Here is a 22,594-nt window from a genome sequence, read left to right as displayed (position 1 = left end):
CCTCCAGCCTTCACCGACAACAGTTCATCAAACTCGGCTTGGCTCAGTCAGAAGCACCGTTGAAAGCCTCCGTCATGCAGGTTTAGTTTCTGGAGGAGTTTATGAGCTCACAGAGCTGGATGCACCTCTGAAAGGATGTAGTGGACTCAGACACGGCCCTAAACATATCGACGCTGTTTAGCAGTCTTCATAAAGCAAATAAACACTGTTATTTTCTTCATAAAATCCATGTTAGCCATTTAGCCACGAAGCTAGAGTCTTCGGGCAGACAGAAGCCCTGCCCATCACGCGAATCCGCGTCTGTTCTGAAGTGAATTTGACACGCGAATGAAGCGGGGTTTGACGCGCGAATGAAGCGAGTAAACTCAAATGTTCACGCGGCTATTTACGCGAACACAGCATCTGAACGACAGCAGCAATATGTTTTAACAAGGATGCAAAAAGGGTGGAAACTGTTCGCAACAAGACTCGCAAGAATGTCTCATAAGCATGCTTTAGCATTGTATATCAGTGACTGCAGAACAAATGGTAATGCCTGTCTGAGAAAAGTGTATAAAGTGTGTAGTGAGGGGTTTAACAGGCTTAAAACATCAATAACAATTGCAAAACAAAAGTTGTGAGTTATTTCTAGAACGTAACTTCCATGATTAACGAGGGATCACTGTACTTGAAAGCATTTCTAAGTTCTTCTGTTTGAATGGCCCCATAGTGTTATAGTATACACACATACTGTAGAATTTTAATTGACTTTAAAGTCCATGTAAACTGGAAGTTACTGAGGCTTCTGTTTCAGTTTGTTGACTTTAAACTGGAATATTGAATAGGAGGCGGGGCATCATTCGCTTGTAGCAAACTAATAGTAAGAGGGGCGTGGCTAAAAATACGGTGGCTGAAGCTATCAAACCAACACCAACAGAGAAGCAAATATCCATGCTTTACTTGAAGATTACTAAAGCAAGCATTTGTTTTCAGTGGATTAACTAGCATGGATTCATTGCCAGATTAAATGATGATTTCACTCAGACTTTTGTGGGAGAAAATATGACCTGCAAATTCCTTCATGAGATTCCCCCTACTGCACAACACACAGACTGCAGAAAACAGTGAACATAAAACTAGAAAAACAGCCCTCGGTGGGCCCAGAAGGGCTTGGTGTGACCTCACTGACCTACTACTGGTGCAAAGCTCACTTCAGCAGAATTCATGACGAGCTCCAGAGATGAACAGTCACTCCTGTAATGGATAAACCCTGCTTCGTTGAGATCCAGGCCGGTGCTGCGAGGCGTCTCCCACCACCACACTGTTGACACATCATATTAGCCTGTATGTGGCACTAAACATTTTGCATCAACCATGTTCGTTTCATAATGTGGTTTGTGTGTTGAATACATGAGCTTTCGTGTCTGACCGTGTTGCTTATTCAGGCAGTTATTTTTGGCAGTGAGTGGATGAGACGGTATAGTGGACGTGTGGTTATGTTGTGGTCTGTATAATAAGCAGTTCAGTCAGTAGACGCTGGATTCACTCTGGTCAGGAAAAATAGGTTCTGGTTCCTGTAAGCAGCCAGAGTAGAAGGAGCTGAAGAGCCAACATCGGCCAAAGAGACGGACTCAAACTACTGCCACCACCACAATCACTGGCATCCTCCTGCAGGCAACACAGAGACGTCAGTCACTTACACCTCACAGAAACATTACAAGAGTCAGGTCAGACAAGGCAGATCAAGAGTTGTAAACTAATTTTTTAAACAATGACATATGGTTTTAAATAAATTCATTAAACGTATACATATAAACATCACCTATATACTTTAAAACTGTAAGTTAACTATGTTTATATTTAATAACTTATATTTGATTGTAACTTTAACTTAATTTGATTGTAATGCAATAACGTGCACCTTTTGTAAAGCTGCTTTGAAACAATGATTTTTGGGAAAAGCGATATATAAATAAACTTGTATTTAATATAATGGATTTATTGCTGGTTCGAGGTGATTCACCAGTTTTAAAGGGATAGTTTATCTATAAATAATAATGTACTCAATCTTTACTTTCCCTCAAGTGTTTACATGCCTTTATCAGTTTCTTTCTTCTGTTGAACACAACAAAGACATTTAAAGAAAGCTGAAAACTGGTAGAAATTGATATCAGTATTAGGAAAAACAAAGAGTATGGAAGTCAGCGGTTGTCTGTTCCTAGCTTTCTTCAAAATATCTTCATTTGTGTTTAACAGAAGAATTAAAGTCAAATAGGTTTGGAAAAAAAATGAAGGAGGCCAGTTTTGGGTGAACTATCCCTTTAAGGAGTCTTTACCTAAATTGAAAGCTGCTAACTGTAAAATGAAAACCCCCAAAAGAGGGCTTAGAAATGTTAGAAATACTGTCTTCACAATTAACTGAAGTAAATGTGAGTAATAAAAATTCTAAAATGTAATCAAAACATTTTTTTGAAATAAAGCTATACAGATACAACATTTTGAAATAGAACTACTAATTGCTCTATGTTGTCTAAATAGGAAAACAAAATTGTATTTAAATTTTAAAGCTTTCTTTTCTATTTCTAATCATTTTAAAGTCTATGGTACATGGATCAATTGGAACCGGGCCACACAAGAAATCATTATTATTAAGTCTGAATAATCTTTTATTTTGAAAAATCTTTTATTTTGAAAAGACTGCATTCTCTCTCTTACATCTCGGTCACTTGAGCGCCAAAATTTAACCCACAGGCAGCAAAATGAGTAAGAAACATACGTCTTTGAAAAGTTTCTTGGCAAAGGGGAAAAGGCACAGTGAATGACCAGCAAACTGCCAAGGAATAGATCCGCAACCCATTTGTCAACAAATCAGGTGAATCCAGCATGTCTGTGCAAGAAGATCAACTGCTGGAGATTGCAAACGGCTGCCTTTTATGCCTGATTCACAAGGGGCTTCAGCATCAATGCTTGACAAAGTATGTGTCTAAAGTTGGGGCTAACGCGATCATCATAGCAGGGTCAGCCAATGAAGTAAGTCTGCAATCGTCTTCTGTCTGAGCTAGTGTAGTATCAGTAGATCTGATTGGCTGATGCTTCTGTTGACACCTGAAAAGTTCAGAAGTTCCCAACTTCTGCAGCTAGCAACGCTGCTAGCAGTGTCGACAGACCCACAATTCGGTTTAAAGTGAATGGGAAGTGCTGATGCTGATGCCCCGTGTAAATGTTTGCATACTGCGTTTGTTCTGTAGTTTGCGCAAGTTTGTTATTTCCAATGGTTCGGCTTGCACGCACAAATGGAGTGACGCGCTCGCTCCTTCCAGACACAATCAGTTGAATGAATGAATAAATGCTGCAAGCGCAATGCGAGTCACGTGACAAGAACTGACTGTTCAGCTTCAGCTTGTATGGAATACACACATTTCGATATACTAATTTTCTCAAACACAGAACACTCAAAAACTGCAGTGCTTTTTAATTTACTTCATAAATAAAACTTGTATCAGAGTTGCAGCAATGTTTTGTCAGCTTGTTATACTCTGAGAAAACAGTTGATGGTTGCCTAGCAACCCACAAACCACCCTCGGTCTGCAGTGATAAAAAAGTTAGGGACCACTGGTCTAAAGTCTAATCTAAGCCCAAAGTATTTATTATTAATTTACTTTTCAGTTTTACTGATTTCATTTCAGTAATTTCATTTACATTGTATATCAGTTTTAGTTTTAGCCTCTTCTTGTTCAATTGCTGAATGTGTCCTCAATTTTAAGTTACTTTGGACAAAAGCATCTGCCAAATGACTTACTGCAAATGTAGCTATTTTAGCACAAAGTCAAACTAATGTATAAATAAAATGTTGCTTTTGCAACTAATTACATAAATATGTAAAGTCTATGAACTTGCAAATCTGGTGTGGACCAAGCTTGAAACCAAGTAAAACTATAGATACCAGCAGAAGCTAGTTTTAGATGAATTTTCCAGGAGGGAGACGATTCATAAGGAATTCAACTCAATCACTCTGTGTATATATAATGACACATGATATATGAAATGAAAAGTGAATTTCAAAACATCTTTTGGCAAAACTAAAAAATCAATCCATCAAATCAATGGCATGCATGAAAAATCTCAAGCTGTAGAAATCATGCACGACTCTGGATGAATTGATGCTACATGCTGATCTTCTGAAACCAGTTCTGGATTTTTGTGTGTAGATGCTTTGCCAGTGAATGTCCAGGTTTGAGAGGCATATGGGCGTATCTTTAATGCGGCTGTCAAAAGTACGGAAACACATCTGGAGCTTCCTATGTTTATTCCACAGAAAAATCTCTCAGGGAACTGACTGAAAATGCACTTCCTACTTTCACAGCAGGAGGAAAGCGGTGGCGTCCTGCTTTCAGGCTAATGCTGAGGCACTGAGTAAACAATCTTAGGCGTTTTGACTCACTTTTAGTCCCTTACATGATAACCAGATAGTCATGTCTGACAAACAGTGATGTAGACTTCAGTAAGTTTAGCTTGGAAGTTGTAAATAGTGTTTCAATGTTTTCAAACAGAGTTGCTAGCAAGTTTTAGCATGTTGCTGGCATGTTTTCTAAACTGGTTGACATGTTATTAGCATATTCTATCACTTAGGTAGCCAAATTCCAGCATGTTTTAGCAAATAGCTAACATGTTCTATCAGATGATTAACATGCTTATAACATAACCGAACAAAATATTACAATGTTTAACTAATTACAATATTAATTATAATGTTAATGCCAGTTTTAACATTGCTAACATTAATCAAACATGATTTAACACTACTAGCAGTTTTAGCACACAACTAGCATTACTGAAACAAAATGTAGCACCAAGTTTACAAGTTTAAGATGTTTTTAACATATTGTGTCATGATTGCTAACATGTTTTAACAATCTACCATGTTAACTGATTTAACGCTGTAACGTGTTTTAGCATTTAGCTAATAAAAAAAAAAATCCAGCTTAAACCAGTCCAGACTGGTTGGTTGGTCTTAGCTGGTTGACCAGCCTGGTTTTAGAGGAGTTTTAGCCATTTCCAGGCTGGTTTCCAGCCATTTCCAGCCTGGTCTTAGGTGGTCAGGCTGAAAAATGACCAGCTAAATCCAGCTAAAACCAGCTTGACCAGACTAGGCTGCTTTAAGCTGGACATAGCTGGTTTTGGCTGGGCTCCCAGCCTGGCTAGGCTGGTCAAGCTGGTTTTAGCTGGTCATCTCCCAGCCTGACCAGCTAAGACCAGGGTGGAAATGGCTGGAAACCAGCCTGGAAATGGCCAAAACCCCTCTAAAACCAGCCTGGTCGAACAGCTAAAACCAGCCAAGAAGCCTAGGCTGGTTTAAGCTGTTTTTTTTCAGTAGGGGTTTCTGACACTTTGCCAACATGTTTTTAATATGACAAAATTCTAGGATGTTTTATGATGTTGCTAGCATGATACAGTATTAACACGGCACATGGCTACCATATCTCCAGCATGATTTAACAATGCTAGTGTGTTTTACTGTGTTTTGCTAATGACTTAAACACAGCTAGTAAGTATTAACATTGCAAGCATGTTTCTCTGTTTAAAACAAACACTATTTAAACATTTCTCTAACACGATTTGTTAGCTTGTTTTAGCACACCACAAGCAATATTTAGCACACTGCTTACATGTTTTAGCACATAGGTCAATGTACTGCTGTCATGTTTTAGCATGTTTCTAGCTACACTTTAGGTTAGTTATACAGCTATACAGATTTTACATTGCATACAAACACATTTTTACGACACTAAATTGTTTTGAATAGGAAACATTATGAAATATGAATGGAAGCAAAACAACAAGATGAAACTGACCATCAAACACAAAGCAGAAACAGCAGTGGTAAAATGACGGCTGAGGAAAATGTGCAAGAAGAGCCACTGATTGGACACAAAGGCTGTTCCTAGCAGTGACAGGCATGATGAGCAGCCAATGAGCATTCAACGTGCAAACAGAAAAAAAAATGAATGTTGAAAGATCAAAAGAAAGCAGCAAAACAGCAGTGAATGAAAAATGAAGATGCATTTACTGGATGGGCATTTAGTGTTTTTGATGAGAACTTACATCCGCATTGTTGTCAAAGCAGACGTCTGGTCCTTTCCTGTATCGAGGCTTTTGGGCCAGAACACATGGGTCAGGACCATTTGCTGAAAGAAATCTTTAAGGGCAATATAGTGACAGCTTAAAAAAATAAATAAATAAAAGAGAGAGAAAGAGATCATCATAAGTGTAATTTGTTACGCAGTTAATGAGTTACTAAAAGTAATCTACAGTGCACAGTGAGTTTGGAATATTTCATTCATTCATTTTCCTTTGGCTTAGTCCCTTTATGTATCAGGGTTCACTACAGCAGAATGAACCACCAACTTATCCTGCATATGTTTTACACAGCAAATGCCATTCCAGCTGCAACCCAGTACTGGGAAACACCAATACACTCTCATATGCACACACATACACTACGGCAAATTTAGTTTATTCAATTCACCTATAGTGCATGTCTTTTGACTGTGTGGGAAACCGGAGCACCTGGAATAAAACCACGCGAACACAGAATAACGTCAGCTGACCCGGCTGGGACCCGAACCAGCGATCTTCTTGCTTTAAGGTGACAGTGATAACCACTTAGGCACAGTGTCATTCTTGGAACATTTCAAATTATTCAAATATTACTGAAGAAAGTCTCTTGTGCTCAACATAAGTTTTTTTTATTTTTTATTTAGATGAAATCACATTAAATTTGTCAATATTTTATCATTAGCATACATTCATTACAACGTATAATAACAGTTTTATGTTTTATTATGGTGACGCGGTGGAACAGTAGATAGTGCTGTCACATCACAGCAAGAAGGTCGCTGGTTCGAGCCTTGGCTGGGTCAGTTGGCATTTCTGTGTGGTAAAATTATTAGCCCCCTGTTCATTTTTCCCCCAATTTCTGTTTAATAGAGAGGACTTTTGTTCAACAAATTTCTAAACATAACAGTTTTAATAACTCATTTTTAATGTCTGATTTAATTTATTTTTGCCATGATGACAATATATGAAAAAAAATTCAAGACATTTATACAGTTTAAAGTGACATTTAAGGGCTTAACTAGGTTAATTAGGCTGGTTAGTTTAATTAGGCAAGATATTGTGTAACAATGGAAAAAAAATAACTTAAAGGGGCTAATTATTTTGTCCTTAAAAGGGTTTTTAAAAAAATGTAAAACTGCTTTTATTCCAGTCGAAATAAAAACAAATAAGACTTGCTCCAGAAGAAAAAAAACATTATCAGACATACTATGAAAATGTCCTTGCTCTGTTAAACATCATTTGGGAAATATTAAAAAAGTAATTTTTATATAATTATTTCAAAATTATTTAGAGTTATATGCACATTTCTTTCGAACTGATAACAAAAATGTGTCTTTTCTGAATGATTTCAAAACAGTCATATTCATTCATTTTTCTTCAGCTCAGTCCCTTTATTAATCAAAGCAGAATGAACCGCCAACTTATCCAGCATTTGTTTTACGCAGCGGATGGCTTTCCAGCAGCAACTCAACACTAGAAGCAACTCAACACTATGGGCGATTAAGCTTATTCAATTCACCCATAGCGAATGTCTTTGTACCTTGGGGGGAACCGGAAAATAGTGATGAATTAAAATTCATTCATTTATTCATTTTCTTTTCGGCTCAGCCCCTTTATTAATCCGGGGTCGCCGCAGCGGAATGAACCGCCAACTTATCCAGCAAGATTTTACCAGATTTGGCCTCAGAACTGACTAATTTATCCAATGTATATGCACAAATATAATATTGTATAGCTTCCTATCAAAAATATGAATTTAAAGATAGATTTGTGAGGGGTGTACTTATATATGCTGAGTACTGGAAAAGTAATCTGTTTTTTTAGTTTTTTTTTTTTACATTTTTCCTATTATTTTCTGTTATTAGTTTTTCTTATGAGTAACACTCACAACATTGATCACACTTGACTACAATAAAGCATTGTAAATAACAGCACATATTTGAAAGGATACAAGGCTGCTCAGCTTGTTTGAGTGGTTTGGTATCACAGGACATACAGGAAATCTTTGCATCGGAGATCAAAAACACCAAATTTGTGTTGGGGAGCTTCTCCGCCCGGTACATTCTTGAAGACAAAAAGAGAGAGAAGAAAACAGCAAAGTGATTGTCAATAACACAGGTCCCACAGGAACATTTAGTCATAAGACAGGTATCATGGTTTATATTTCTCTAAACAAAGCAGACATAAGCCTGAGCGAGACCACCCATATTTGACATTCAAACGCAAGCAGCAGTAAACAGAAGCAAATATAATCATTTCAATACGCAAAAATCTGATTGAACCACAAATATGTGCATGATTTTTGTGCAAGTCAATATTCTAATTACATCTTTTTTTCCACAATGTATCAATTCCACAATAACTATTAATTTTGTATTTAATCTTTAACAAGTGATGTTTAAGTTTTAACAAGCCCTGGAAGTAAAGAACGATTAATATTACTGCAAAATTTTCATTCCACCAACTGGGCAGATTGAATGCGAGAGTTCGGGAAGGTGATTTCGTCTTTGGGATGGAACCACGGGGCGACGTTCATTCACTGAACGCAAGTTTCTGGAGGGCACATAAATCTGTAGAAGTGAGAGCAGATAAGGAGACGCAAAGGCAGAGGTAGCTTTGTAGGCAAACATCAGAGCTTTGAATTTGACGCGAGCAGCAACTGGCAGCCAGTGCAAACGGGTGAGTAGCCTAGTGACATGTGCTCTTTTAGGTTCATTAAAGACTACTCATGCTGCTGCGTTCTGGAGCAGCTGAAGAGGTTTGATAGAGTTTGCTGGAAGCCTCGCTAGTACAGAGTTGCAGTAATCCAGTCTAGAAAGAACGAGCTTGAATAAGGAGTTAAGCTGCTCTTGCTAGGCCACTCAATGACATTCACTGAGTTGTTGTGAAGCCACTCAATTGATATTTTGGCAGTGTGCTTTAGGTCATTGTCCTGCTGGAAGATGAACTGTCGCCCAGTCTGAGATCAAGAACACTCTGAAGCAGGTTTTCATTCAGGATGTCTCTGTACATGGCTGCATTCATCTTTCCCTTTATCCTGACTAGTCTTACAGTTCCTGCTGCTAAAAACATCCCCACAGCATGATTCTGCCACCACCATGCTTCACTGTAGGGATGGTATTAGCCTGGTGAAGAGCGGTGACTGGTTTTCTCCAAACGTAACGCCTGGCATTCACTCCAATGAGTTCAATTTTAGTATTATCAGAGCAGAGAATATTGTTTCTTATTGTCTGAGAGTCCTTCAGATACCTTTAGGCAAATTACAGGTGAGGAGTGGCTTCCGTCTGGCCACTCTACCATACAGGCCTGATTGGTGGATTGCTGCACAGATGGTTGTCCTTCTGTAAGGTTTTCCTCTCTCCACAGAAGAATGCTGGAGCTGAGACAGAGTGACCATTAGGTTATTGATCACTCCCTGACTGAGGCTCTTCTCCCCTGCTCACTCAGCTTAGATGGCCGGCCAGCTCTAGGATTCTGGTGGTTCCAAACATGGTGCACTTATGGATGATGGAGGCCACTGTGCTCATTGGAACTTACAGAGCAGCAGAATTTTTTTGTAACCTTCCCCATCCTTGTGCCTCGAGACAATCCTGTCTCAGAGGTCTACAGACAATTCCGTTGTCCTGGGACCTTTTATACACAGGTGTGTGCCTTTTCAAATCATGTCCAATCAACTGAATTTACCACAGATGAACTTCAATGAAGCTGCTGAAACATTTCAAGAATGATCAGTGGAAACAGAATGTACCTGAGCTCAATTCAGAGCTTCACAGCAAAGGCTGCGGATACTTAAAATTTGCAACAATTTCAAAAAAAATTTCACATTGTCATTATGGGGTATTGTGTGTAGAATTTGAGCAAATAAATGAATTTAATCCATAACATAAATAAATGTGGAAAAAGTGAAGCACTATACTTTCCGTATGCACTGTATTTAGTCTTGGAGGTGTAGATCAGCTACGCTGATGCTGCTGCTTTGATTATTATGGCAGAGCAACTACAGAGACCTGCTACTACTGCCAGTATATACGCAGACATGCTGTCTGAGAATATAACATGCTGCTGCAAACATAATGTACCCCCTGTAGCAGGTGGAGCTGGGGTAGAGGAGGGTCTCTGAAAACTTGCTGTAGCTTGACAGCGTAAAATGACACAGAGCATTTAAACTGATGAGGAGCAGGCTCATTGGCAGCCGAGGTGACAGCAACCTATCTCCTGTGCCATGTAGTTAATGACACAGGAGCAGATTAGGTGACTTACCAGCTTGCGCGTGCAGAGTTTCATGATAGAAAATTCCCTTGCAGATTATTTCGCTTGTTTTAATGAAAAACTCACTTAATTTTGACGTTATTTCTGTAACAAGACAAGAGTTTTTGCTTTGTTTAAAAAGCTCGATTTTGTAGTTTTTAAAAAAATATTTAGACTAAAAATAAAAGACCAATCTCTAAGTAAGAAAAGCCTTTTTGAAATGTGTTTGAACTAAGAACTTTAAGAAATATTAAAGCGTTAGTTTAGCAGACAAATTTTAATTCTGTGATAATTTTCTCATCCTCGTTCAAAACCTGAACACAAAGCAAGTTATACAGAAGAATGCTGCATAACAGTACTCATGCACACACTGCACACATCTTACTTATCCAACACCACCCCGACATGTGTGCAAGTCTTCAGTAAGTGTAACAGGAGATGAGTATATTATATTGGAAACCTGCGTCGGTTGGCAGCTTGTTACGTGCTGTCATCACCGAACGACTTTCAGCCATGAGTTTTCTTTATAGCGTTCTCTTGTTCTTTTTTACAGCTCTCCTCCCGCTCTTTAAAACAGAGTGACACGGGTTTGTGTGTGTGCATGTAAATGTGTATATAATGATGTGTGTATGTGTGTGTGTTACACATCACCTGCCCTCTATGTAATCACAGGCTGTTTACCGCTACCCAGCATGCTCGGCGGTGCATAACAAGCCTCAGATCATAGCGGCCATCGGGGTCACAAACACAAAAACACATATGCGAACACACACACACACACACAGACTCGTGCGAGGGCTTGATGATCACAGAGTCCTAAAGTTCAGTGGCTCACATCTGTCTGCCCTCTGAGGAATGCTTTATTCATGAGAGCAGAAGAGGTTATAAGAACACCGAGCTGCGTTTCAGGTGGGTTTATGTGGTCTCCATGAAAAAAAAAACATCCTTTGAGAAACTATAGTTATCTTTCTTAAACTTAGTGAGCTGCAGAATAAACAGTGTTTTAAAGGGAAAGCACTGGACAAAATGCTTTTCTTACTTATGCCGAGTTCAGACTGCATGATTTTAGTGCTGATTTTGACTCGCCGGCAGGTTTTGAGAAATCGCTGACAAATGCCTGAAATCACAGGCAAATTGGTGCTCGTTTAGGTGAGTGACAATCACACACTGTGAACTATCAAGGACGAGATATGAGAGTATTTCTGATGAGTCGCAGACACCCCTGAAATATTTAGCATGCTAAATATCTGGAGCAGTCTGCGATTCAAATCATGCCATGTGAAATGAGTTTTGACTAAAAATAACATCAGCGATCATCTACACCCAATAAGAGGGCAGCATTTATTAATACGGGTACCTGCAGGCCTGCGGTAGGCTGGGGAGAAGTTAAAAGCGCTTATTTTCAGTTTATTTGGACCCAAGAATTGGAGAAAAAACTAGTGGAAATTTGGCAAAAGCACTGTGTCTATTTGACGTGTCATCTGAGCAATATCACAACCAGGTCGAAAAGTAAAAAAAAAAGTGAGGAAAGATTGTTAATTCTCTTCAAAAGTGAGGTAAGCAACACAGGTTTCTAAAGCTAAAGCCTTCGTTTTCCATTATGTAGTTAATAACAAAATATATATAAGTGACCTTGCATTGTCACTTTTCGTGTTTGTTTGGTTGTGAGACATAGTTTGGACAAAGTTGTCTGTGATTCTTCCTATTGTAAAGTCATGCAATGTAAACTCTCCTGTCGCCGATCCATCCTACAGTGTAAACACAGCACCAACAGAACGCTAAACCAGATAGTCATGCAGTGTGAAAACATCTGTGACAAGACTACTTTGAAAATTATGCAGTCTGAACTAGGGCCGGAGTGGGACTCCTTTTTAGCTCTGGAGTTTCAAGCCTTAGACCGGCCCACCTCAGTCAACGACTGACTATTTTAAAATTACGTTATTTCCAATTCAGTTTCAAATGACACTAACATGTCTTATTAAAGCACACAGCTGCTTTAGAACTTCAAATGTTTTTTATAAATATGAGAACATTAATTCTTTATAGATATCCAGTCCTTTGTAACGGTCGTCACAAAAAAAAAAAAAAAAATATGTACCCCTACATAAGTAACCCAAACAGTATTATATGTCTTAACACTGGATATAAAAAAATATATATTATACAACGTTGAGGATCGAACTCAGATCGGCGGTGTCGTAATGCAATGTGCTAACCACTAGACCATGAAGGCGCTATAAGTATTGCACTCTTATCTGCTGCTACTGATGTCTTTATCACCCTACTCTTTTTCTCTGCTTTTTTGATTTTTGATCAAGTTATGTCAGATTTATTAATGCAGTGAATCATCTGATTTTCAATGAGCAGGTGTAATATTCATTAATATTAATTAATATTCACTAAGGTGCCGCTGTTTGGGGTGGAATAATAGTTACATCATCATTAACCTGCAGGCTGCATTTTGCTATGGATTTCCTCAAACAGCTAGGGACACTGGCCCTCGCGGCCAAAAAACGGACCGGCCCACTGGGAATTCTCCCGGTTCTCCCGATTAGCCAATCCGGGCCTGGTCTGAACTCAGCATTAGATTTTTGTCTTTTTGTCTAGTCCAAATATCTGAAAATTCTTAAATCAGGAATCACTTTCTAGACAAGCAGAACATATTAGCTGCGTCCCAAATCACATACTTATGCACTATTCTACGCCATTTTATAGTGTAAATAGTGTAAGTAGTGCGTTCACACTCAAAACTCTAAAAATAATACGTGCACTTCAATTACCCGGATGATACACTCATTCAACCGGTAAAATGAAGTGTGTAATGATGGACACTTGACGCACTCAACATCTGCAGGTTTACTCACGTAGCGGAAGGGGCGGAGCTATGAGGCGCACATGTTGGATAACTTTATTTATGTTGGATGGTGAAAGCAAAATTCTTCTACAAGAGTGATTATAGCGCCTCCCGATGGTGAATGCTGTTATACTCACGGCAGGTATTATTTGGTAGTTTGGTCATTTATTTCATTGATTTGGAAACAGTCAAACGTCATTAGGAAAATGGTTTGAATTTCCGCTTAGTGAAAAAAAAAAATTAGTGCACCATTTGGGAAGACACTACATACATGTACTATGCTGTTGAGAGTGTAAGTGCATAAGTACATAGTGCATGAGTGTCCAGTGTGCCATTTGGGACACAGCTATTGTCGGAAATGCATGGCAGGACAGTTTGAATGCTTTTTTTTTTTTTTTACACCAGTGTTAGATATCAATTTGCTGTGAGTAAACTCATTTACTACGCCAGTTGTAATTTATAACTGTTGACTTAATATGTGAAGTTTATTTATAAACTAATTACAAGAGGATCACATGTATATGATTGCTTGCGGCAGGTCCAGCATTATTCAATTTATGATTCACCAATCAGACGATTCCTAAGCCACTATAAATACCCTAAGTTCTTTATAACAGCCATCTTCTTTTAGAAGAATCCCCTCTTCCATCCCTACTCTTCCTCCTTTCCTAGATAGGTGGCACGGTGGCCCAGTGGTTAACACTGTAGCCTCACAGCAAGAATGTCACTAGTTCTAGTCCTTACCAAGCCAGCGGATGTTTCTGTGCAGAGTTTACACGTTCACCCTATGCTCATGTTTTCCTCCCACCATCCAAAAACAAGCAACTTTAGTTGACTAATCCATATCGACACCATAGACATGCTCCTGGTAAGTAGTTATCTCTTAAGAGCAATCACTATCTGTTTATTAGCTACTACAGCAGGGGAGTTCTCGAGATCTACCTGAGCTCAAACTCCCCTCTCACCTTGCAAATGGGAGGGAGCCCCTGGCTCGAGGATCTTTTGAGCTCAGGGCTCTCTCCAGGAACAGCATGCCAAACAAGCTTTATAGTCAATCATCAGCTTAGTGTGAACTTTTGAATTAGAATTAGGCACATAGTTCCTTACTTAATAATTTTAAGGCAATGAGTTTACTCAGTTTTCAAAGTAAAAGCACCTAATAGCTTTTTTAATAACAGTGAATACAGTATAGGCAGCAGATAGCAAGGTATGTAAACATTATCTAATCTCAGAGGAGTTTATGGTCCAAAATCCTACATTTCTAAAGTGATGAAAGATGTCAAACAGGCCTTAGATAACCAATGCAAAAACATGCAGTAAAAGTTCTTAAACAAGTTCTGGCTTTTGTTGTGGATATTATATTATGCATTTCAACAGCAGCCTTTTCCCCCACCGTGTCTGAGATGGCTCATTTTAAGATCTGGTCTTTCTTAACCCTGCCTTTCTGAGAACGTACTCTGCTCTGATTGGTCAGATGATTGCCCCAGTCTGTTGTGATAAGCAGATCACTAATAGCAAGTGTCAGAAACCAAACTCATTATCATATATGAATTTCTGAGATTGTAAACAAAGTGATACAAGTTAAAACGACATGGCTTTTATTGCATCAATTCAAGCCTGAAGCATCATCTTAAGGTCTCTACAAATGCAATGTTTGAGCATCAAAGTAAACCCTGTTCACAGACAGCCAATGAAAATGATAGGCTGGTGATATGCACATGTATTACAAATAGGGCTGTCGATGTTAATGAGTTAATACGTGTTTAATTTAAAAAGGTTCTAAACATGTTAATATTTCTAAACACATTAATCACATGATAGGGTTTGATCCCAGCTTCTTGCCATAATCACAGCCATATTATTTTGTTATGGATCAAGACACAACACGTGCTGAACAGCAAGAATCATTACAAAAAACTTTCAGATACAAGTTTAGATTAACCCAAAGTTGTGTGCAATTATTGTACACTCCTAAAAGTGAAGCACAAGTTTGAAGTACCATCTTCGAGCCAAACATATTTTTGCAGATGTTAGCAAAATGCCAGTGCTGAGACAACCAGCAACCAAACAGCAAAGCAAACTGTTCAATCCCTGAATGGATTTCCTCAAACTGCAGACCCATCAATGTTTGTGCAAGCCATCAACTTTTGTTGCCAGAATACATGAACTGTACAATACTGAAAAAGCCAGTCAGTTGGCAGAAGGCACTTCTATTGGTGTTATAGGACATCAGTGACCAAAACTACCTTTGTGTATGACAACTGCACTCATTTACTTTAGGCTACCCAGCAGGCACACAACTTCCTAAGATGTTAAAGAGCCCATATTATGGGTTTTTGAAAATTCCCCTCCATGTAGTGTGTAACACAGCTCAAATTGAAGTGAAGTATCCAGCTAAGGCTTAAATCTGCAAGAGTACAGTGTTTATAACGGTTGATTCATCTATAAAAGAGTCGACTCATAGTGCTTCAAACGAGTCTCCTTGATCCCGAGTCATTAGGTGTTTCGCCATGACGTACGAACGAAACCAAGTTATTCACGTGCACGCGCAAACCCGGGAGATTTCAAACCTGAGGCCCCGCCCTCTGACGCAGAAACGCAGACACACACGCACACAAACATGCCGGTCGATTGAAGTCACACTGCAGATGGATATAATCGAGCATCTACCCAAAGATGAAACCTCAGCATTATAACCAAGCAGTTGGAAACTTCTGGAAACTACATGCTACAAAGAATACATCATCGGCGTTTGTTAAAGGAAGGATCAGTAAAGAGTAACTTACTGATGGACGTCAGGATGGGTTTCTTCCTCCATTCCTCAAGTGTAAGTACGTGCGATTAAAGTTGTTGCCTCGTTGACTCTAGCTTGCAAATGTATTTAGTTGTGATTTGTTACTTGTAACCGCGTGTACTGTATCAGGTTAACTGGCTAAATTCTCTTATCGCGCGCAAAGTCACGTGAAGCGTGCTACTTTGTTTACGGAGCTCCGTGGATGAGGGTAGTGTGTGTGTGTGTGCGCTGTCGTCCGGAGGTATGTGTGTGTTTTTGTGTTTGTGTGCGCGGAAGATGGCAATGTGTGTGTGTGTGTGTGTTTGTGTCTGTGAAAAGAGCAGAGTGGAGATCTTCTCGACAGTTTTTGGAGTTTTTGCTCAATAAAATAGTTAATCGTCTGAATTTTAAAGTCCATCGACTGTATTTACATTGACCCACTGGCATCTAAAATCCACGCCTACACTATCGAGCGTGTATGAACTGTGATTACTTTTATATTGCTGATTAGCTGTTGTGCATTTTACTCTCTGACTGAAGGCAGTCGACCAATCGCAACAGGCTGTCATCGGTCCAATTAGCGCAGATTAGCTTCGCGCTAAGGAGGGGTTTGGGAACAAATGAATCACTGGACGATTCATACGGGAGTCACTGGGATAATTAGGTAAAAATAAATGCAGATTATAAGACCATGAAAGTGTTTTTTGACCTTGCATGCATAATAGACTGTTGTTGGAGACCCTTACAACCAAGATATGACCCTATTTCATGTATAATATGGGCTCTTTAATATTGGGTTAGATTTTAGTCATGATGTCAAGTGACCAAAATTCATTGTCTATCCAGCGTCTAAGGACAACGTTATTTTTATGTCCAATAACGACATCCAATGATGTTGATATTTTGTTGATTTTAGGTTGTGTTGGAGAGTGACCAAAATCCAACAAAGAGCCAACATCTTAAACCAACGTCATATTGACGTCAAATACTGACATTATTCATCAAGTATAGCAATCAAAATCCAACATGACATCATAGTGATAACTTTCACACAACGTCAAACTGTGACATCATAAGATGTTGTTGCTTGGTTGTTTTTAGGTTGTGTTGAAAAGTGACCAAAATGCAACATCAAGCCAACATCTTAAACCAACGTCCTATTGACGTCAAATACTGACATTTATTCATCAGGCATGGCAACCAAAATTCAACATGATGTCATAGTGGTAACGTCACATCAAGCTGTAACGTCATTAAACGTTGATATTTGGTTGTTTTTAGGTTGTGTAGGAAACACAACCTAAAACCAACATCACATTGATGTCAAAAACTGACATTTATTTATCAGGTATGGCAACCAAAATTCAACATGAAGTCATAGTGGTAATGTCCACACAACATTAAGCTGTAATATCATTAGACGTTGTTATTTGGTTGTTTTTAGGTTGTGTTTTAAAGTGACCATCAGTCTTATGTTGGACACTGATTATATTTTGAATTTGTGATTAATCTAGATCACAGGTATCAAACTCAGTTCCAAAAGGGCCGCAGCTCTGCACAGTTTAGTTCCAACCCAAATTAAACACACCTGATCAAACTAATTGAGTCCTTCAGGCTTGTTTGAAACCTACAGGTAAGTGTGTTGGAGCAGGGTTGGAACTAAACTGTGCAGGGCTTCGGCCCTCCAGGAATTGAGTTTGACACCCCTGATCTACAGTAGATAAATCCCCAGAAGTCACCTAAATTTCAAAACAACATGACATCAAAAAACACATCAGTAATGCAAATCGATTTGATGTCAAAACCTTGATGTCTATTTGACATCCGCACATTGATGGCCTTTGAATGAAAAAAAGTTTGTTCACCAGAAAGCTTTAATTTTAAATAGCAAAACTGGACTCTGTATCTTTTTGACACCGCCTTGATGTCAAAATTATATCAAATTAACGTCTACCATTTACTTCAAAAATCAATTACATGACAATCTTGTAATCGATTTTTGATGCACACGTTAGATGTCAATTTGATGTTGTTTTGACATCAAGGTAGTCAACTGCCATCTGTTACGAGCTGGCTCAAAGGCATAACATAAAGTGAATACATCACAAATCAGACTCAACCAAGAAATACCTTTACATAAATTTAATCAACAATGTCTAAAGAAAAAGAAAAGTAAACCAAATAACTGTTGGAAATTGTGGTTTATGGAGTTTTGATCCATTTGCATTTTTAACGTGTTTTTGATGTCATTTTGACATCAAGGTGCCAGCAGGGTTAAAGAGACCATGACTGTGAAGTGTAGGAAGTAAATCTGGACTTACTGACTACTCAAGAATAGGGGTGATTGTCTTATTCAGATTAAGGCAAATCATTAGATTACTGATGTGTAAACAAAGTCACAAGCCCTCACCCTAAAAAAGGTGTTTTCTGATTTTGATGACAGCTTTTACACAGGTTAGCAGTAAGCAAATTCAATGTTATTGTATAATGCAAATCTTAAATTCATGCTAACAAACAAATGATTAAAAGAAAGATATTAATGCAATTCAATTCAAATATAAAAAAATATAAATTGATGTATACTTTAAACCTTAATTATAATGTTTAATTTAAATGATTAATATATTTTTTGTCAAATAAAATATTTTTCGAGGGTCATCCACCATAATTTTGTGGTTCAAAAGTATCGGTTCAGGCACTGTTTTGTTACTGGTACCATTTTAAAAGTTTCAATTTACCAACCCCAAATGATAACCAACTACTCAAGAATCAGAGACACAGCTTCATTTCCACTGGATTTCATTCTCTGTGAACTCTTCGGGCCCTATCATACACCCGGCGCAATGTGGCGCAAGGCGCAGCACAATAGTCTTTTACTACTTTAAGCTTGGCGCAAGGGTCATTTTGAGGCATTGCTCCACGCTGTCTAAATAGCAAATGCATTTGCGCTCAAATGTGCGCCCATAGGCATTCTCGTCTAAAAATGCAAGCGTGTTTTGGTGCGTTGCTATTTTGAGAAACTGTAAATAGTCTGTTCTTTAGACCAGAACAAAGTCGGTCTATTGTAAGGCGCAAAGTACCTACACACAAGATGCAATACGCAAATATCTTTACATATGAAAAAATATAATATATTACGGATATATATAGGATATAATAAGGATATATATAGGATATAAATATAAATGATTAAAATATTACAAAACATGTTAATTTCTAGCCTACATGAATTTAAAAACCACTGCCTTCATACTTTTTTCATCTCGGGAGGCTTTTTCAGTTCATTCAATTTGCTTTTGTATAATGTTATTATTATTAGCAGTATTATTTATTATATCCATATTTATATTTGTTTTATTAAAAACAAGTTTAGATTTGTCCACCTGTCAGGTTTTAGACCATATGGGGCATAGCAGGTGTATTTGGAAATAACTCAGTATTTTGACCAAACTTTGTTATTAATAATCATTTATTCGTTTGCTTAAAATTAGAACTGAATTTAAAAATAGTTTTGAAACAAATCTTTGCGCTTAACAAACGAAATTAATAATTTATAGGCTAATTGATGTCTGTGCTGTAAGGTTTCCCTATCCACGAGAGCAAAAGCGAAAGTGAACTTACTTTACGTCATGTTAATAGCAATGCACTTATGGCGCGATGCAGCTGGCTCTTAAAGGTAATGGAAGATGAGACTCTGATTGGTTTATTCTCAAAACACACCTATAACTTATTAAGAAAATAAACTCAACCCTTTTAGACCATAAGCCATGGCGCAAAGCGGATTTTCCCGTCCTTAAGTTAGCAAAAATGCATTCTGACATGCCCTGAAAGCGTTTGCGGCCTGCGTTTTGCTTTTTGCGCATGGACCGTCAAAATAGAGCCCTTTATATTACACACTACATAAAATCTAATATCCAAAGAAGCACTTAACTAATGTAAAACAAAGTCTAATTTGCTACAGCCTGCTTGATGTTCTGTTGAAGCCATCCTCTTTTGTCTGCTGGCAGCTCCTGCGGTCCCTCTCATCACTACATGCGTTCCTTTATCCTGAGCTGGTGTTGATGTCTCTGTGAGCGAGATTGAGTTACATACGCCGAAGCTCAGGTCTCCAGCTCCTGAGATCTCACAAATGGATTTCTCTTTATGGCTCTTGTTAAACTTTACATGTCGAAAGTAGTTAACATAGAAGAAAAACTATCGTACGCAGAGTCACACGTGGGACTCGTAAAGAAAGGCGTAGAGTTTCTGTCAGGCCGAACGCCCTCACCCACCCCAACACGTTTCGCTTTAGCGGTGTTACATTAAACAGCGTGGCCGGCGGGATTTACGGCCTCGGACGGATCCAGGGAAGAAGGGGACGGAGTGGAAAAGAGAAGGAAAGCTGAGCTGCTCTGCCCTTGGAGAGATGACTTACCGGGATGAGCAATTATCCAGGAAGAGACAGTGACATCATCTGCACATGCTCACACGCACACTCCCACACGCGCACCAACGGAGGGAATGCGGATGGATTTATGCGCGTGCAAACATAAAAATGGTCCTCACCTGGAGCAGTTTCCACAGTCCATAGCTCCAGAGAAAGATTTGTTCTCATTCTCAAAGAAATACTGAGTCTGTTCGGTGATACAGCTCTCTTTGGAGAACGCATCCGAGAGGTCATCCTCCGAGTACACTGGAAACACACAAACACACACCATCCGCATGCTGTATATATATCAAAACACACATGCGGATCAACTACATACAGTATCAAGAACTTGAACAGTGTTTGTTTGCTCACTTTGTTCCTTTTGAACCATCAGTTCTTGAGCATTTTCACAGCTTCATTGATTTGCATGAAATCAGTGCAAATGTGTACAATGAAGCTTCACTTAAAGGGACAGTTCACCCCAAAATGAACATTTACTCACTATTTACCTTTATATAAACCTTTAAGAGTTTCTTTCTTCTGCTAAACACACAAGAAGACATTAAGAAGAAAGCTTAAAGCTTAACTATTGACTTCCTCAGTAGGAAAAACAAATACCATGTAAGTCAATGGTTACAGGTTTCTAACAGTCTTTAAAACATTTCTTCAGTTAAACAGGGGAATATATGTATAATAGATATATATAGTTTCTTGTTTCCATTGAACACAGAAGATATTTCGAAGAAAGCTGAAAACCTGTAAGCATTGACTTCCAAAGCAGGAAAAACAACTACTATGGAAGTCAATGGTTACATGTTTCTAACATTCCTCAAAACATCTCTTCTATCAAACAGGAAAAATAACAAATAAAAATTACAAAATGTTTCTTGTTTTCGTTGAACACAGAAGATATTTTGAAGAAAACTGAAAACGTGTAACTACTGACTTCCATAGTAGGAAAAACATATACTATGGAAGTCAATGATTACAGGTTTCTAATATTCCTCAAAACATCTCTTCTCTTAAACACGGAAAATAATGAATAAACCTAAGAAATAGTTTCCTGTTTCTATTAAACACAGAAGATATTTTGAAGAAAGCTGAAAACCTGTACCCATTGACTTCTATAGTAGGAAAAACAAATACTATAGAAGTCAGTGGTTACAGGTTTGAAACATTCTTCAAATCATCTCTTCTGTCAAACAAGGAAAATAAAAATAACAAATAGTTTCCTGTTTCTATTGAACACAGAAGATATTTTGAAGAAAGCTGAAAACTACTGACTTCCATAGTAGGAAAAAACAAGTACTGTCGAAGTCAATGGTTAGAGGTTTCTAACCATCTTCAAAACATCTCTTCAGTTAAACAGGAAAAATAACAAAAAAAAACAAAAACAAAAAAAAAAATAGTTTTTGTTTCTATTGAATGCAAAAGATATTTTGAAAAAAGCTGAAAACCTTTAACCATTGACTTTCATAGTAGAAAAAACTAATATTGTGGAAGTCAATGGTTACAGGTTTTAAACATTCTTCAAAACATCTCTTCTGTTAAACAGGGAAAATAATGAATAAATATTGAAAATAATAACTAACAGTTTCTTGCTTGCACTGAACACATAAGAAAATTTGAAGAACGCTGAAAGCCTGTAACCATTGACTTCCATAGTATTTGTTTTTTTTCCTATAGAAGTCACTAGTTAAAGGTTTCCAGCTTTCTTAAAATATCTTCATTTGTGTTCAACATAGGAAAGAAACAGGTTTGTAACAAGTAAAGGGTGAGTAAATGATGACAACTGTAATTTTTGGTTGAACTATACTTTCAATTCATGCATACAAACTATAATTTAACATTTTATTGTCATCTGAAAGACTCACTGGAAGAGAACTCATGCGAAATACTTTGACACCTCTATTTATACATGTATTTTATGTTAGGTATTTAACATAAAATATGGTATTTTGTATGTATAAATACACTATACAGATTTTAATGACATGCATACGTCTAAATATATACAATACGGATAAAATAACGACAAGAAAATGAATAAAATGGTCAACTACTACAAATGTTGTGATTAAAGTGAAAATGAATGAAATGGATGAAATTAAATTTTTTGTTTTTGTTGTTGCAAAGCCAAAGCTTTCAACCAATCACACACGCTTCTGTTGAGCTTATGAACACAGTAGCCTATCAGACGCATTTGATTAGTCAG

At 38.0% G+C, this 22,594-nt stretch overlaps 1 protein-coding gene across 5 annotated transcripts in view; it reads right to left on the bottom strand.

Annotated features, from left to right (window-relative positions):
• Positions 1–22,594, bottom strand: part of cacna2d1 (calcium voltage-gated channel auxiliary subunit alpha2delta 1) — a 229,478-nt gene that overhangs the window by 700 nt on the left and 206,184 nt on the right. For 2 of the 5 annotated variants that reach the window (XM_087292985.1, XM_087292984.1), the window contains exons 36-39: positions 20,517–20,643; positions 8,048–8,160; positions 6,082–6,164; positions 398–1,647 (exon numbers count right to left, since the gene is read on the bottom strand). In XM_087292985.1, coding sequence (XP_087149111.1) covers positions 1,531–1,647; positions 6,082–6,164; positions 8,048–8,160; positions 20,517–20,643 — 440 coding nt within the window. In that variant the 3' untranslated portion in view covers positions 398–1,530. Of the gene's footprint in view, positions 1–370; positions 1,648–5,831; positions 5,921–6,081; positions 6,165–8,047; positions 8,161–20,516; positions 20,644–22,594 lie in introns of those variants that run through there. The other 3 variants (XM_087292987.1, XM_087292988.1, XM_087292986.1) reach the window with 3 other exon arrangements.

This window comes from Danio rerio, chromosome 18 (assembly GCF_052040795.2).
Source record: "Danio rerio strain M-AB ecotype USA chromosome 18, GRCz13ab, whole genome shotgun sequence".
NCBI classification, from domain to species: Eukaryota; Metazoa; Chordata; class Actinopteri; order Cypriniformes; family Danionidae; genus Danio; species Danio rerio.
This window is presented reverse-complemented; position numbering and strand designations above follow the sequence as displayed.